Raw genomic sequence first — 18670 nt, forward strand, 5'->3', positions numbered from 1 at the left:
AATTTCAATATATGTTTTAAATTAACAAGCTTAACAAGCAACAGACCCATGAACAAATATCCAGTCAAATAAAATCAAATTATTATTATTCCATCCATCCATCCATCAAATTATTATTATTATTAATCTAAATATCATCATGCTACTTCCTTATTTAAATATAAAGGAACTTGGAGGAGTCAAATTAGCTAAAAGTTATACCTGAATTATGTTCTTCATCCTCTCTAATGAAAACACTGGATGACCTTCTAAACAAAGCTCAACCTCAGATATTGAAGACTAGCTGGTGTTGAACCCACAGCCTTCTGGCGTGAGGGAGGATTTCAACTACCTCACCACGGCAGCTGTTGGATAAAAAATTGAGTAATTTATATAATATATAACAAGAAAAGAATGTAAGAAAACACTTTGACAAAGTTCGACAAACTATCAGAAAACATGAAGTGGATTGAAACACGACCTTTTTATCTTTTTTATCCTGATCTGCATCCAATAATCAATGGAGGGTGTTCCGTCTGACGCCACCTCATGTTTTGCCATTTGAATTGACTTTAAAAGGAGCCCAGTCGCTCCATTATCCTTGGTGAAGGTTGCGGGTTAAAACAAAATGTGTTTCTCGGAAGCAAAAACAGCAGATTGATGATTCGGGGGAGAATGAATGCACCGCGGCCATGTAACCATTTCCATATTATTTAGAGAATGTCCTCATTTGTAAACCTATTGGCAAAAGCAGGGGAACTAACGTCTCTTGAATATTGAGCACAGATTTTTGATTAAATCCCGGCCCAATTTCTCTATTGCTTGCATTCATAAGGGCAGCCATTCTTAATGCACCACATGCTTGTTTAGATCCCGCTCTCCTTCATACACCTCAATCTTCAAACCTGAATTAAAGGCATGAGGCTCCAACGGCTTTCTGAGGAAATGATTAGAGGTCTGTGTCATGGTGTGAGTGATGTCACTTTACCAAAGTCGAAGAATGACAAAAATGTATAACTTTAAATAGATAGTAATTGAATAATGACATAGATCAAATATTGAAAAATTACACGATAAAAAAAATCAATCCATTAAATAATTTGCTGCATGACAAAGAACACTTGTAGTTCAAATGACTTGCTATAATAACAGATTTTCCTTCTTCATATTTAGCCCCAACGCATTGAATATCATTACACAATAATAGTTTATAATAAAAAGTAATAATTTTATATTTAGGAACTCCCTGAAGACTTTGCGTCTGTTGCTTTTCCTTCTTTCCTGCTCTGCAGTAAGGCCTGTTAAGTGCTTTTTCTCCACTTGAGTTTGCATATGAGGACACAGTTAGTTAATGCACAGATAGCCTTTTCCTGTGGAACCGTGTTTTACATCTTGGCCTCCCGATGTGAGGGTGATAGCATGTGGGGCGTTTGATTTCTACGTCAGGCTGTAATGAAGTTTGACATTTAGTTTGGAGAGAGCAGCAGAGCGCGATCAGGCCTTGATTAGTACGCTCTAATTGAGGATAATAAGGGGAGGCAGTGATTGTTTCTAATTTTTGCCATTAATTGCAGCTGTTGGTTTGATTGAGGACAGGCAGGGCTGCCATGTCAAGGGGCCTGGCGGAATCATAGTGCTCCTCACCCAGAGCCTCTTGAATAACAATCCCCCATTCTCTCCCTCCTTCGCCCCTTTGCCTCATTCTCCGTTTGGCGTTGGCAAAGGCAGAAAGCTTTTAGCGGCCCCCTCTTTGTCTTTCCCACATCCTTCATCCTAAACGTGTTCAAACTGTCTTCTCCAGAGTGGGAGTATCGGTAATCACAGGTTAGGCTCATACCTACTCTGCTACCCAGGTGATCTCAGTGGAGAGGCGAGGAGTCTTGTGATCCTATGGTGCTTCATTACCTGCCTCGGCCCTGATGGCACTCATACACTCTAATGGCCAGCTAATAACGCCACAGTAAATTCTTGGCTTGTAGAGTCAGGGCAGCTTCAACTTTTAATTCTCAACATAAGAAATAACAGAGCAATCACGCATAGCTTAGAGCTGAGAACCACTTAAAAGCAATAGACCTGATATTACAGAAAATCACTAAGAATCAGGGGCTTTGATAATCTCTCTCTCTCTCTCTCACCCTCTCTCACTTGTGTTTAGCTTAGGTTTATATAGGTTTAACACCCTTTACGTTACAGGTGCCTTTAAGTGTAAGCATTCTTCGCGGGCTTGTTTGAAAGCTCTGGTCTATTATCCTGGTAAAGGATGTATAAAAATGTATTTCATGCCTACATTACATTTAAATAGATTTTGGAATTGGAATTAGAGAAGTAAAAATAATGAGTTACCCATCATGCATATGTTACGCACAGAATTTGACAATTGCATTTAGTCCATCAACTGAAGCACTGCTGGGCCACTTAAAATGACCTGATGGGCAAAATGTGGCCCACGGGCCTTGAGTTTGACACGTCCTATGGATTATATTCTCATCTTGAAATTGTGTCCCGCAATTTTAATTGTTTTGCCTCTTAAGCTGTAAAGACAGCTCTGAAGCCTTTAAATTCATCACTGCCACTGTACTTATCATATGTATTTATCAACAAACATTTATTTTCAAGTAATATTTTTAAAAAGTTAAACTACATAAATTAGATGATTCCCTTTTGATTATTTCTTTGTTTACTTTTGGAGGGAATTTCCACATACTATATCTCTGAAGCTAAACAAAGAGTCATATATCAGTGAGTCTACGTCTCAGGTACAGGACGAGCAAGGCCGAGGTCATTTTCCACAACATTAGGGGCACAAATTGATAATTAGAGGTGTTTATGACACGGTCAGGGGCCCCCGAGGGGCCGCCCTCCCCTTTAACCTCAAGCGACATTAAACAAATGCTGGCTGTCACTTTGGAAGCAGGTTGGAGCTCAGGTCTTCCACCCACCATACGGAGTTGTACTGGCAGGACAGACGCTACGATGGAGAGGGAGGAGGAAGCAGAGTGTTGGGGAGGTGTGTGTGGAGGGGGAGGGAGGGGAGGCACATTGAGGACCTCTGTGCCCCCAGCTGTCTGAGCCAGCTAATGACTCGTCTCAGGGGGGCTGTTGTAAGAGAGAAGGGAAATTGAAACAGACGCCTCGACTAAGAGCTGCTACATGTGTGGCTGCGTGCTGCCATTCAAATCACCAGAGAGCCTGATGTATGTAGTGCAGCAGGAACAGCACGGTTATGTTTATTAATGTGATGACATCAATGATATTCTATTTTTTTCAAACCACACATCACTATTTTGTTAATACAATATTGATATTTAAAGTCTATCCTCGTGGCATCCGATGGATTAGAGGGTGCTTTAATTAACTTTCTCCTTGTTTCTAGTCAAAAACATATTATTATGAATCAGACGGTGCTTTCAGGTGTCAGACCTTTCATCAAAAGTAAAAAATGAGCTCAAAATGCACCTGATGTTTCCATCGTCTCCTGTTATCTGCTGTTGTTTTTAGATCTCCAAGAATGTTTCGAGTCTGCACCAGTTATCAGTCGTACACATCTGCTTTCTGATTGGTGCTTGTCAGCCGTTACCATACTCTAAGTTCTCTAAGCCAACTTCTCCATTAACGCATTCATCTGGCAATTAGTTGCGTAAAAATGTTTTAGAATTTTTATTATTGTTGCTTCTTGTCTATAGTAATGCCATTTAATTTAGTTTTATTTTATGACCGGGCTTGAGTTTAAAAATATTACTTCTAATGTGCATCCCAGGTGTTTTGTCTTATGTTCTGCCCGTGCTTAAACAATGCGTCCCCAAACCCTCTAAGCTCCTTCCCTCTTTCCTCGTGTTACCATCGTCAGTCCCCCGCTGAGCCCATCTTACTCCACTAAGACAGCCCCATCTCCCTAAAGGTAATGACCGAATTAGGCCTAATGTTGTACACTGGCTAATGGCACAGCGCCGCACATTATACCATGTGCAACTGGCAACAACAACAGCAATAATCCCCGAGCCCCTTGTCCTCCTGCACTCAACCCCTGGGGCTGGGACGGTGCACAGGGAAATGAATGGAGTTTGCTACACTACAATGAGCTTTTGATGGGAGACAATGGAGGAGGCTGCCAGCACCACACAGGGTGGTAAGAGGAGAGCAATATGGGGCCCATCTACTGGCCCTCCCTCCCTCCTTCCCTGAGGCCCCCGGGTCCCCACTCGCAGATTCATAATGGCATCCGGAGGGGTAAAGAAGGGAAAGTGATGTCAAATGTCAGGAAATCAGAAAGATGGCAAGCTGACAACACCCTCCTATCATCCCATGCCTCCTGTCCCTTTGCCCAACCGTAGCACAGGTTAATATCACATTTATAAAATCACTTACAAGAAACAAAGCCGGCTCTTAGCCCCCCTGTCATTCCCAGACAGTCATATAGAGAGCTTTGCTGCAGGCTAACCAAGGTAACCATTTGTTCACTGTGAGCCCTGTACCTGTCCTTCATCTAAAGCTGGACTTACACACTTACTTTTGCAGCAGTCCAAGCTGTTTTCATCTCACAGTATAAGAAAAGTTTCTCTCTTGCACTCTGCTCCTGATTTGAACAAAGTTTTAATAACGATTGTCAGTAAATTTCAAATGTTTTTTTACACCTTTCTAACAGTTTTTTTTTAAATGGTCAAATCCAGTTCATTTAAATAATTGAATTTTTCTATTTGTGTCTTTTCAGCCAATGGAATGAGTGATCCGGCAAGTTCCAGTGTGGGCAGTGCAACCAGTCCTAAACTCGAGCCGCCTCCTTCGCCTCATGCCAACCGCAAAAAACACAGACGGAAAAAGAGCACAGGCATCACAAAGCCAGATGGCCTATCTGCAGGCAATGAAGGTACGAAAATGGCACTACAGCTCTAGTATTGAAATGACCAAAACTTCTGAAGCAAAAAAAAGGGAAGTATTTGTTTGTTACACAGTCGACTGACGGAAAAAACATCCACACATCAAACAGAACACAGGTGAAACATGTCCAAAATAAATGCAATGTAGCAACTAAAAATATATCGGTGTAAAATACACATTTTCTGAAATTATCTTCAATAATTTGCAGATCTACTGCACACACGTAGAAACACAGTTTTAGATTCTGTGGTGTTGCACAATTGTCAAACTCAGGGATGGAACAGGACACAGTGAAAACGCTTTTTCACAATATGGAAAAATAGTTTCAACTGTAAATTTTCAAAGCAGATGTCATGTTCTACTTAAAATTATTAAAACAAAAAAAATTGAAACCCCTAACGTTTTTGGGAACATGTTTACCAACATTATAGCAGGTTAAATGCTAATAACTTTTACCAAATTTTGCATCCGGACAATGTCAAACCAGAGTGCTACATCAACAGAAAAATCTTTTATTTTGGTTGAATATATTTCTGCTATATGTTAAGGTGCGTTCTTTATTCTTTGTGCCCCTCCACCCCTCAGAACTCTACCACAGAGCTACATTTCTTTTACCGTGGCATGAAAAGCTCCAGGAGCCATTGCCCTTCTCAGCAGGGGAGAAGCAGTCGGCTCTCCAACCAATTAATAATGATTCTCTGAACCAATGATGAATTGAGTGCCCTAATTGGATGGCATTGTGAAAACACTGAGACGCATTTCAGAGGCCATAAAACTGATGTCACCCGGCCGATGATCAATCAAGAAGATTGATACGCTGGATAACAACAACAATGGCATTGACACCTCCTAAATGGGGCCTAGCATTTATAATCATTATTCCTTTTTTATCACGCTCTCTGACAGCTGCTCTTTAAAGTCTGAATGGGTCTGTTGACCACATTGTTGTTCCGAGGGGAACATCATCAGCATTATTGAGATGAGTGCCAGGGAATAAGTAGGCTAAAATAAGTGGGCCAGCACTGCATCCCTAAATGTTACTGTGTTACATCGATGGTCAACCGTAAACTTTGGAAGACTTTCTCTGACAGTAACAGACTGTATGGGACTGTTTGCAACTTTACATTCATAGAAAAGAGTCATCAAATCAATCTAACACTGCGATGACAACACCCCCCCCACCCCCCTCCCACTCTAAATGCATATGTTCTGTCCTGTGAGTGGCAGAGAGGTGGAGCAGAGGTTTGTTACCCAGATGGAGGCTGTGTGCTGCTTGGGAAACAAAAGCTGCTTTCAGACATGCACCGCAACCCTGAACTTTTGTAGACTTTACCCAGAGGAGTGCTAGCTGTGAATGCAAATGTCCGAATCAGATGAACCGGACATTAAACAGACTCTACACTGCCTGGTCCCCGGAGCAAAGTCTGCGTTATGTCCGACTGAGCAGAAGGACGAACAGATCAAGAGCCGAGGCCTGAAAGCACCGACTGTGGCCACATCAGTATTAAAACACTAATCAAACCACCACACCATCCTTAATGATCTGATAATAATGTGGTCATATGTATATACCATGCACTCCACTGATGTCTCAGTCTTTTCATGCTCGGCCTTTTTTTACTACTTGTTGGTAAATTCACAACATGTGGCTCCCTCCTCCCACCCTGCAGAGGGTGCTGTAAATGCACTTTGATTGCTCTTGGTCCATGAGCTCAGTGTGCTGGTTCAAGTTTGTCTGTTATTCAAGGTCTCAACTTAAGTAAATCTATAAAAACAGGTCAGATGTCTTAAGTGTTGCCAACATTACTTCAGCACATCATGCATATATTTTATTGTAAAGGGGCAGTTCGTGTGTTCTTTTCATTAATTTAGGAACTTCCTAAATATTCTACATATAACATTACTATTTTCTTTCTGAAGCCCTTTACTGGTGACACTCGTTATATCTGTGACGACTGTCCCTCATTTGAAATAATCAGATTAAACCTGGCGTTGATGTGCAGGAAGCTCCTGAATAATCAACCTTTTATGGTACAGATTATAAATGTTTCCAACATTATAGAAACACGCACCTGATTTTCTGTCTTTCTCGGCGTTGTCTGTGAGGTTTTCTATTAGCATCAACTTGTCTGTTTCCGCTGAATGCTCTGGAATACAGACGTATCACTTAAATATTGGTTTCACCCATGTCTGGGATGTGTGAGTCTCCCGCTGAAAGAACAGACGGGGGGGGGGGGGGGTGGGGGGCAGAGAGGGAGGTAGAGACAGAGTTGAGATCCTTGAATAAATTGCTATTAGTTTGTCTCATTTATGGGGCAATCAGAAGTGTGCAGTGCAGGCTGAAATTGAATTTTAGTTGATGTGAAGTATCATCAATCAAAAACAGTGTGAGCTTCTTAGAGTGAGGAATCATTGTGGGCAACATGAAACGTGCAGGATGTATGTGGAGCCTGAAGAAACTGTTGAACCATTATTTCTAAACGTGGCACCGCGGCACTTGGAAAACCTCCAGTCATAGGCTGGATGAAGATATTTTTTACAAATTCAGATGTGGGTTTTTACATGAACACCAACAAAACCACAGACTTTGGGGTATTAGTCCATTATTATTTGTTATTTAATTGGCTGAGCTACTTGTTTATTTGGATTTTTATGGTCCAACTACATTAAGCCCTGGTTTGAAGTCACCTTTTTTGCATGAAAATTCATTATAGTCTTTAGGACTACTGTATTATTATAATATTAATATTTCTACATCACCGTGAAGCCAATGTTTATTTTAAGCATGTATTTTATTGTGATTTAAATAGTTCAAGAATTTGTTTCTCATTGCTTCCATTCCATCAAGGATATGCACAATGGACACGGTCCCTAATATCCTATGCACCGTCAGAGGTGTGCGCTGTAATGAACTTCTCATGTGCTTAAAGAATGATGCAGGATGCACAGCGAGACAACTGACAGCCCTGTAATGTGTTTCCCAGCAGCCACCCGGCGACGAGCTCTCCCCGTGTGTCGCTCGCCATAAAACCCACTGGAAAATCGATGGCCGATAAAGAGCTGTGTTCAGGGGGAGCCCCCTCTGATTAATGCAGACTGTCAGGGAGCATCATTAATGTATTTCTTTTTTAAAGAAAGTGTATCAAATACTCATTGTTCACGGCGTCTGGAGCTTGTCCACTCTGAGCCGAGGGAGACGCAGAGATGGGACAAAGTTTGGAAGAGATACTCCTTCCTGGTACTTTAGATATTTTAGATAATAATGGATGAAGATATTTTATTTCGATCAATCAGTTGGAAGGCAGTGGCAGTTTGATGCTTTTTTATCTGAATGTTTTTCAGATAAAGAACAATTTTTTCACACTTATGCTTTTAGTTTTTTTATATGACATTTAGGCCAAGCAGCTCCGACCAGAATGTTTAATAAACTAGTCAGAACAATATTAGGTTGCCTAAATATAAAATACTACACCTGTCACTGATCCAGCCTTACCTTAAAACATCATCTGTGGTCGAGAAATAGACATCATAGACAGACAATTGAAAGAAGTCAGCAAAAATGCACAGGTGATGATCAGAGTGCTGTTAAAGGTTGTTTTTTTTTTATCAATTTTTGGTTTGGTTTACTAACCAAAGGGTATATAGCTATATATACAGTAAATAGAAATATGAGTTACAGATTTTCTGGAATATATTGAATTGATTTAGGCTGGTAACTTTAAAATGAATTGTGTTTAATAGAGTAAAGCATAAAGTGAGCCCACTGTGAAGAGTTATCAATCACTCTATCAGTTATGGTAATATTAAGTTAGTGCGAGTGAAACTTTTTGGATCAGTCATCGTCAGTTTTCCAAAGTCCTCCACAGTTTTAATCCACCATAATCCTGATCTTTGACTCATTTCCAAATTGATTATTCCCCTGATCAAAAATCACGTTAAGTTTGCATTGAGAGTCCAACTCAATCCGCTCTCCTCTTGTCCTGTACCTTAGTAAACTAAGGGTTAATATCCTCTGGAGTCCAGCTGAGGATTAGGAAATGGAGGTTTAACTGCCTGTGCTAATGGTGGGTGTTTATCTCAATACTTTGTTTTGTCACTCCCCGACTCGCTCTCATTTCCGAAAGCTGTCCCTGGAGCCTCCACTCTTGTAATGGCTTAGCTTTGTAAGCGCCACAGTATGGAGGGAGAGAAATAACAAGATTCTCATTTGGGCTCTATACACACTGCCCACAGATACATGTATAATTGGCACTGTTTTCATTCTGCTCTGTTGTTAAGTGCACTAGCTATTAGAGTAGTGGTGCCGCAGTTGATTTCATGTGTTTGTTTATTGTTGGAGGTGCGCTCCTTGTTTGTTTGAGCATGTACGTGAGCCTGTAAAGTGTTTCACTTGTGTGTGTGTGTCAGATAGATAAAGAGTGTGCTCTATCTCTCTCTCTCTCTCGCGCGCTCTCTCTCTCTCTTCTATCTGAGTTTGGTCGTGGTTCCCCCGGGGCCCCTGTCGCAGTAATGGCCTGCTCCTGATTGCTCTGATACAGGTTAGGAATATTGGCTTTAATGATGTGTAAAATGAGCAAGCAGTGCCTGTGACATTTACAGATGGCACCGCCTTGGCCTGTTCTTCCCAACTGCTCGTTAATTCACGGGAACGGCGAGCACTTCTTTAAGTGACTGCCTGATGCATGCACACGACACAACAAAAACACATCCCACACACCACAGCGACCGCTCACCTCGTGCACCTCCGCTCCTCGTCGTAACTTTAGCCAAGTGGTTGCACAAATGAATTTCAAAGAAAAGCCCGTCCTTCAGGCTGAGCGGTGTTTGCTAAGTCCTTCTCAGTGATTGTCACACTGGTCTCCGGAGCTCTTTTTTAAAGGGCTTAGACAAAATAGATGCTGTGCTGCAGCCTGTTGTGTAGACAGTCCAGCTGGGCTCAGCACCAAACCCCCCAGGTGATAATCTGGTCCACGGGTCCTCAGTGGTACATCTGCAACACCTAGAAGGACAGGGAATGAAGGATCACTGTCCTCAGGTCAACTTCTTCTCTGTATACTTTTTTTTTTGGGTCAAACACATACTGGACCTGTGTGATATAGAGCAGATCAACAAGAGCATTTAAACTGCATGAGTCCTTGGATGACAATCATTTTTAATGTTCATTCAATGGGCGAAAAAAGTAAAGTATTGTCCGACAGAAGAAAGAAAGAACACTCAGCTCTTTGTTTCACTGTAGTACAGACTACGGCTGCTTTATAATCTGTGATACAAAGGCATAGTCAAAAACACAAACTATTAAAGCAAAACTACAAAATGTGTAAATCTGACTGATTGACAAGAAGTATTGGAAATACTTTAGGTACCCTAAAAAAGTGACTTTTCAAGACAAAAGTGCACCAAAACAGTATAGAATAAATTGTACTAATACTGATTTAAATATCACATGAGTCATTGACAAAATCTAATCAAAATAAGAACAATTACCATGAATTACAGTCTGGAAAATGTCTAAAGTCACAAAGACTTAAAGGTAGCTTCATACAGAGTTACTATGGAAACTAGTGATGCTTTCTCTGGAGGGTCATCAACATGCTATCCAGATGACTCCATCCATTTCTTATAAAGGGTCTAGACTTTAGAAAGACCCCACTCTACCAGTTAAATCTAATTTTATTGCAACCCCTGAATGTTACTCATCAAGAATCATTTTTTGCATCTGGAAGTTGTTATTTATGTTATTTAAGTGAAATGTTTAACAAAATGATGTTTTGTTGCTGCCAGAGGCCATTATGTATCCGATGAGCAACATCTGTAACTGAGCGCCTTTCAATAACGATGGCCGATGAGGTTTTCTTTTTTTTCTTCATTTATTTCTTCCTCTACGCTCCTTGCCGGCCATTACACTCTAATTTCCTTTTTATTATGCCACGTTAATTAAGTAAAATCATATTTCACCCATTTTTCACAGTTTGTTCCCGGTTGCCTTTAAATTGTGTGCTTCCTTGTCCGCCCACTGGCACAGCTCCGTTAATTTATTTCTAATTGCCAGGAACTTGTTGATTGTAGGCCGGTAGACAGATATGGTCGGGAGGTTAATGCTCATGTTAATGTGACGAGGTGATCGTTCCTCCGCTGGCCACGTTCTAACTGCAGCCACTGAGTAATAACATAAGCTCTGATGGCCCTTATACTAGCTCATCATGGCAGGTACCTGTTAGATAGCTCTGGTACCTTTGACACACTGTTCACCATCAGATTTACGGTCGGTGAGATCAGCTCTGTGACCTCAGCTACATGCCTGCACAGTGCTGTGCTACTTTAGCTTCCGGAGCTAAGTCGCCTCAGTGGAGGGCATTTAAAGTAATATGAGTGTAGTGGGGACTGTGGGTAATGGCAAAACCTGCATCTGGCATAAACACCCCCGCTGCACTCGGCCGTCTTTCTCTTTAGTGTGGCCACTGTGTCTCGTGCGCATTACTGTGCACGGAGAATTAGATTTGTTTTCCCTCGTATGCTCATCAGTTTAAAAAGCCAGCCATCCGTTGCTTTTTTAATCTCCATAATGAAAGTGTTTTAATGCCTCCAATTTATTGCCTGGGCAGCCAACAGAATAATTAGCTTTGTTCGGGTTTTTTTTAAAAGATGAAAACACAACATTTTAGTGCGGGAACCACAAATTCTAATGAAATGCGCATACACACACACACACACACACACACCTGAAGATACGAAAGCTCCACAGAACTGACGCACACTTTTTTGTACCCCCACATATGTCCCCTCATCCCATACGTTTCCATTCTTCATTCAGGTTTTGCTTTAATTTGGGATGCATTTAATCACATTAAGGATTTCATGTTTCAATCTGTGCTGGTTGTTTCACAGAAAGAGACTTTTTGCCACTGCAAGTCTAAATAAAGAGGCTCCAGAGTCTTTATTGATTTTCTGTGACCTGTAGTCAATTTCACAAAGTAAATCAGATAATTGAAGTCAGTGTCGAGCTAATTGGATTATTGCTTTTCCCCTGAAGAGCTCACCCTCCACTGCTGCACAAGGACTGCTACATTAGTGGCGTCCATCAGGCACCTGTCCTTTAAGGGCAGAGGTGTGCTGTCTACTGTCTCAGGTCACCATCCTTTGGCAAGGCATCTGAGAAGAACTGAATTGTTTTTGGCCATGGCTAAAAAACCTTCTGTCCATACAGTGATAACTGATGTTGATCCTGTTGATAATTAACTCAGAACATTATCAGCAGCTATTTCAAGGAAATGCTGCAAATGACTCCACATGGAATCATCCTCCCCCATGTGTCTCGTCCCCTCCCGTCCTCAGAACATGCCTTATGCAAATGAGATGACTATTTGCATAGACATAATTAGGTAATTACAAATCATTTGGCTACGAGCTCAAGCATGTGCATAAACCAGAGACGTTACACCATCTCGTTGTACAGTACAGACTTAATGAATCGCTCATGAGCAGCATGTGTTAGAACATATGTTGTGTCGCGCCTCTTGCTTTAAGACGACAGGTGATATTTTCACAAGTATTAGTTAAACGCAGAGTAGTGAGTGTTGGAACACACTGCTGATTCACTGTCATCAAAACTGGTTTAATCACAATGTATGTATATATATATTGTATATTTTTATATTTATATATATATATATTCATCTACCAGTTTACATTTATTGTGTTTTATGGTGTTTACTTATGATGATACAGTGTTTAACTTTATTTCATTACATTTACATTACAATTGTATAACGATTATTTCTCCATTACTTTTTTCTCACTGGTTGACTAATCTGAAGGTTATATGTGATCTAACAAACCGAGATAAACAAGGGTGAACATTTTTGTTGCCTGGTAATACTATATATTTGATGTATATTTTACACCATTATTTTCATTTTTTTTCTTCTTTAGAACAAGAGGACTCCTTTGAGTTCATCATTGTCTCTTTGACCAGTCAGACCTGGAACTTTGAAGCTTCCACATATGAGGAGAGGGAACTCTGGGTCCAAGCCATCGAGAGCCAGATCTTTGCCAGCCTGCAGTCCTGTGAGAGCATCAAAAACAAGGTGAACCAAGTCGTGAGACGGTTGGAGACTAAGAACAAAAATGGAGGAAAAAAATGTCTGTGATTTTCCTCATTTCCTGATTTAGCAGCGTCATGGTTCCGTGAGCCGGCTGTTTCATTTTCATCCCTCTGTTTTTTCTCACTCTCCGACCTTCCTTGTGCCCCTCCCTCCTCTACATCTCGCCTCGGCCTCTAGGCTGTCAGACAGGTGCACCATGGTGTGGGGGATCTCTTATTAGAAGTGACAGGCATCAGATAGAACACGGCTTGTGTCAGCATTCTGGGGAGACACGGCCTCATTTTCATGTTCATATTTCTTCTGCCTCACTCTTTTTCTTACGTGTCCTTCCTCACCTCCTTCCTCTTATCCCTGCTTGTCTCTGATTTGAGTCCATCTGTAGTTGTTTCCCTTTTCTTTGCTCTTGAAGTGAACGTTCCCACTGATTTGTTCTTTCCCTTGTTCCCACTTCACAGTCTCGGTTAGGGAGCCAGAGTGATGCAATGGCCATTCAGTCCATACGAAACGTGAGAGGAAACAGCTTCTGTGTGGACTGTGATGCACCCAGTGAGTACCAATTTAAAACTGGGTTTCTGGGTGAAAAAAAGTATTGTTTAATAAAGATGTTCTATAAGAAGTGTCAAGCAGTATGGTTTTAAATGTTATAATTATGCATTCTATTTTAGATTATATAAAAGTATCTTATCACTATTTTTTCTGCATTCTAATCAAATGTATGCTGTTATGTACCTTTTTTCTTTACTTAATATTTTGTGCTCATCTCCGTTCAGACCCAGACTGGGCCAGTTTGAACCTGGGTGCCTTGATGTGCATCGAATGCTCAGGCATCCACAGAAACCTAGGAACCCATCTGTCCCGTGTGCGCTCCCTGGACCTGGACGACTGGCCAGTGGAGCTCAGCATGGTGATGACCGCCATAGGAAATGCAATGGCCAACAGCGTGTGGGAGGGAGCATTGGAAAACTACACCAAGCCAGGCAGCGACAGCACCAGGTGAGACGCCTTACTATGGATAAAAACTAAATCAAGTTTTGATGTCAAAGAGTTGTTCGATCAGTTGAAAAAAATATCTTCTGTCTTAGTCTAAACATTTCCATAAGCAGTTTTAATTTTGCAGTATTGTTTCATTATGGAATTCTTGGGAAAATCTCATTGGAAGAATTTTCAAAATTTTAAAAAGAACATTACACCTTCACACACACCTCAGTCCATGCACCTACTGCCCTAACCCACATCTCGTAGGAGGATTGTTTATCTCCTGTTGACAGGTGAGACCTTGTGTCCCAGTCTGACTAATGACCTGCTGTGTGGCTGTGCAGGTAATTAAACACACCATTATGGCTAAACCCCACCTCAAGAGCCGGGCCCTCGGGCCCTGCAGCCGCCCTGTCACATATCCATCAAACATGGTCGGGTCATCACTCTGTCTGTCACGGCACAGAGCAGCTTCAGGCTCTCGCTGCTGGCATCAGACACCTCTAACACCACAGCTCTGTTACTTTGGTGAGAAAAGATACATATAAAGAACAGGACAGAGCTGGTTTCCCTTTACTATCACAGCTGAGGCCACAGGGTCTAAAGATAAATCTTCTCAGAGCTCTTTGACGTGTTTTAGTTAATAAATTAGACCCATTTGAAACTATTGCATCTGTCCTACTACTCTAAGACTTCCGCTCATATATTCAGTTTTAAGTGTGTGAACCTGAGCACTTCTCCATAATCCCTCCTCCACTTTTTGGCCACTTCAGTGCTGAATGATGGCCTACAGTTATTTATTGAATGGTATCTGTGCTAAAGCGCTCCACCGTGGACTTGATGAAAGATTATTGATGTTGATTCCTCTCCCTGCCGCTGTCAGTCCTGTGTCGCCTCCAGCGGGAAGGTTCTTCATTGTCTTAAAAATCCGATCTTGTCCCGCAGCGGCATCTCCATTAGTTTTCACTGTCAAACAATAAATCTCATTTGCGGCATAACTAATCCTCCAACAGAAACAAGCATTTGTTAAAATCACACACGGCCACCGGTTACAGAGACGCTGCTGATTTTGGAGCTGAGGGAAAATTGTAGCCTGGTGGGTAAAACGTAGCAAATCATTTCTTGAATGATGGATTAAGATCAACTTAATAGAATTTTTTTTTTTGTCTTTTCTTTCGACACAATGAATCTTCTCTTTATTTCTGGATTGGGTTCTTATGAACATATGCACATATGAGAGGATTTTAATTGTGTGAAAAGCTTGACGCAGCATTGTGATGGCACCCAGGCAGCCAGTGTATGGCTCCCGACTCCCACTAAACATTAGTGACACCTAATCTAAACGATTCAGTAAGTACCTGAATATCAGCTCTAGGTCTGATTGAATGTCTCCCGCAAGACTTGTTTTACCCCTTTTTGCATCTTTGAGATTTAACTTGAAGTCATTCGTCCACAAGATTGGTTTAGCTTATGATATTCAGCATCGAAAGAACACAATACAGGATATAGATTTGTTATCTGCAGGTTCGTGCAGCCAGAGTGAAATTACTGCTGTACGTCAGTCTGATTGCAGACATTTAAATTGGAAACATCCTCATACTCTTGCATGTATACATACAGCACAGGAAAAATGCACTCTTACATTTTCACTGTGTTGCATTTTAAGAAATTTATTTATTTAAGGCATGAATATATCATTTTAAAATTTGATTATTCCATTGAAAAGTAAAGAAATTATATATTTTTTGTACTCATTAGCAAATGGCAATAAAGCCGACCAAGCAGACCAAAATCAGATTTGTAAAAAAAAAAAAGGTAATAAGAGAACGTCAATTAATTTATCCTTAAAAATTGTGTTCAAGAATGTAGGTGTAGTGGTGTCAATTATGTGGATTACATGTCAACGCAGGCCGTAAAATAAGTGTTGTTGCCAGGTTTGTGAGGTGTACAGCCCCACAGCTCAGCACCATATACATCCAGTAAGCACCTCAGCCTGTGATGTTGTCAATTACTGCCGTCTAATGTGTCTTACATTTGTGTCTGATACCTGACAGACAATCTCTACTTAGATGTCTTACTTGTGTAAAATGTTGTGACCAGGTTACAAGACCTAAAAAACACAACACAATTAGGAGTGTTTATAGCACCCGCTACAGGAAAGGGGAGAGAGCTGCGAGCTGCAAGGATCCAGTATCTAATCAATCAGACTTCTGTGTCTGTGCTACAGTTTAACCTTTGATAGTGGATTTATAAAAAGCTGTGCATTGTGACTGCAGTCAGTCTGCAGTCAGCATATCAGAGGGATGCTGCTTCTTTAATTAGCACTGGGGACTCATTGTGTTTTACACGTTACCTCTAATTGCTTGGCGTGTTACTGTTAGAAAACACCACAAACTATTTTGACTGATACTGTGGGAAGGAGCCAGAACAACTTTACCGCAATCACACTCCCACACACACACACAGAGACACACACAGACAGCACTACTCATTTGGGGGAGATGTCCTGGAGCGTGGACGGATGTGGACGGCTATCCCTCACTGACTCGGCCCTCTCACTGTCACCCTCTGTAGGCTGCACGCCGCCCTTGGCCACAGGCAGGTAATAGCTCTGATGAGGGCCCTCCACTTTGTTTCAGAAATAATTTGCCACTCCTGCCGCCTGCAGGGGCTGCGTGGTAATAAAAATGAATCACATCGCTAACCTCTCTAAACTTGTCCCCACTGCCTCTTTTAACCCCTTCTGCCCTGGCACTGGAGTCTGGGTTGACGCGTCCCGACGTGTTCGTTGCACTTATATTATCAGAATCCAGTTAAAGGTTTCTGTTCGACACTGGTCTGTGATCTCTGTCTGACCACTCACAGGTCAGGAGTTCTCAGATGCTAAGTCTCAGCAGAGCTTTTAGAATAGCTGGCCTTGCCAGGAGGCCTAGTGGAGGGAGAGTAATTAATTAATTAAGACAAATTAATGACTCAGTCTTCCCATGTCCCTCCCCTCTCACTCACTTTCTCTGTGGCTCTCTCTCTCTCTCTAAATGAAACCCACAGGTCAGTAATTAGCCCAGTGTGAGAGAATCAGTAGCCTAATCTTTAATTGCTCACATGTCACCAGGTTTCACAGCCAAGTAGATGGAGAGCAGATATGTCCAAAGTCTGGCCTGGGGGCTGACTGTGGCACTGGTTCAAAGCTTCTTCATTAAAGAATAAAATCTGTTGCCTGCCAGCAGATTATTTTTGGTCTCTTAACAATGTTGCAAGGGAATTTATATCATCATTCTGGAGCAAATCAAACAGAATATGTTGTTTGGGCCGAAGCCGACTTCCTGCTCTTCTTCTGGCACTGTTTGACTAAAAAGATTGAACCGAGTTGCATTTATTTGTGGCACCATTTCTTCTTCCTTTTGCTGATTTTTTTTTTCATTTTCTGACCCTCTCTGGTCTTTCCACAGTATCTACTGTAACTGTGTTGTTATAATTATTGAGTCCCTTCTGCTTCTGGATTCTAAATCTCCAGAAATCGTTCAGGTTTAAAGTGTAAATGGAGTGTTTTGCACTCACCCTTCCTTCAACATGTGGGGTGTGTTGTCATGCATTACATTTGAGCTGAGGACACACTGCACAGCTTTCCCAGCCTCTTTCAACAGTTTTACGTATGCAACTGAAAGACTTGGGATCACACACACATGTCCTCATGAGGATTCACTACATGATTGTCAAACCAACTACAGGCAACCAAACACATCAAGTCTTATGCAAACTCTTGCAAGGCAGACAGTTTCAAGGGTAAACAAACATGCCAGCTGGTTCGGTATTCAGTTCAGATTGAGCCGAGTTTTAGCCCAAAAAATGATCGTGTTTGATTGACTGGGACGGAAGTCAGCTCTGTTTCCCTCACACACGAAAAGATTAAAAGACATCAGTCCTCAGCTGGTGCGGACTGGTGACGTCTGGCAACAGTTCTTGCAGTCTTTGCCGTAGCAGATGGTGGCTTCTAGTATGTCTCTATTCCTGAATTCAGCCCATCATGAAAAACGTTCAGGCACCTCTAATGTTAGAAAGAAGAAATATATTTAAGTTTTATTAGGGTTATTACAGAATGTCTTATCCACGTATGAGACATGAAAAACAAGTGTCTTAGTGTAACTAGGAAACACAACTGGTATGAGACATTAAAAACAAGCTAAGCGTCTTAGTGTAACTAGGAAACACAACTGTGTCGGTCTGTGCGAAGCGGGCCGCAGACACAAGCAGGGCGTGTGCGGTTGTCCCCTCAGCTTTGTGTGTGAGGCAGGGGTTCAGCAAGGGTTAACAGCATGAGCATTTAAAGATATTAGGTTTGCTGGCACAAAACAGGTCCACTCCATCATGAGGACTCTGACAACCTCATTAATGTCACAATATATTCAACTTCTCTCCCACCAGCTGCTCTGAAGAGCTTGTTCTCTGCTCTGTTCTGGGGCGTCTGGAACCAAGAGAAGTGGCATCTGTCCTGACTGTGAAAATATTTATATCGATTCTTCCACAGTACTGTTTCTCAGGGCAGACCACTCCATGTCAACACTGTACCCGCTGGACCATGGGGGATCTTACTTAGTACTTTTCATGCTGCAGCGTTTACTGTGTTGCTCCTTCATTTCTGGCCCTTAGCAACCTTTGATGCTTTGGGGCCCATCTTTCTTTCCCCGTTGTGTTCTCTTTTTCCATCTGTCGTTCCCCTCCGCGCCCCCTCTTCATCTATT

General features: G+C 41.7%; 1 protein-coding gene across 2 annotated transcripts in view; it reads left to right on the forward strand.

The window, feature by feature from the left end:
• agap3 (ArfGAP with GTPase domain, ankyrin repeat and PH domain 3) overlaps positions 1-18670 on the forward strand; it is a 108897-nt gene that overhangs the window by 81775 nt on the left and 8452 nt on the right. For both annotated transcript variants that reach the window (XM_008334357.3, XM_025052571.1), the window contains exons 13-16: positions 4688-4843; positions 12784-12938; positions 13412-13502; positions 13727-13949. In XM_008334357.3, coding sequence (XP_008332579.1) covers positions 4688-4843; positions 12784-12938; positions 13412-13502; positions 13727-13949 — 625 coding nt within the window. The remainder of the gene's footprint in view (positions 1-4687; positions 4844-12783; positions 12939-13411; positions 13503-13726; positions 13950-18670) is intronic.

Source organism: Cynoglossus semilaevis, chromosome 20 (assembly GCF_000523025.1).
Source record: "Cynoglossus semilaevis isolate Cse_v1.0 chromosome 20, Cse_v1.0, whole genome shotgun sequence".
NCBI classification, from domain to species: domain Eukaryota; kingdom Metazoa; phylum Chordata; class Actinopteri; order Pleuronectiformes; family Cynoglossidae; genus Cynoglossus; species Cynoglossus semilaevis.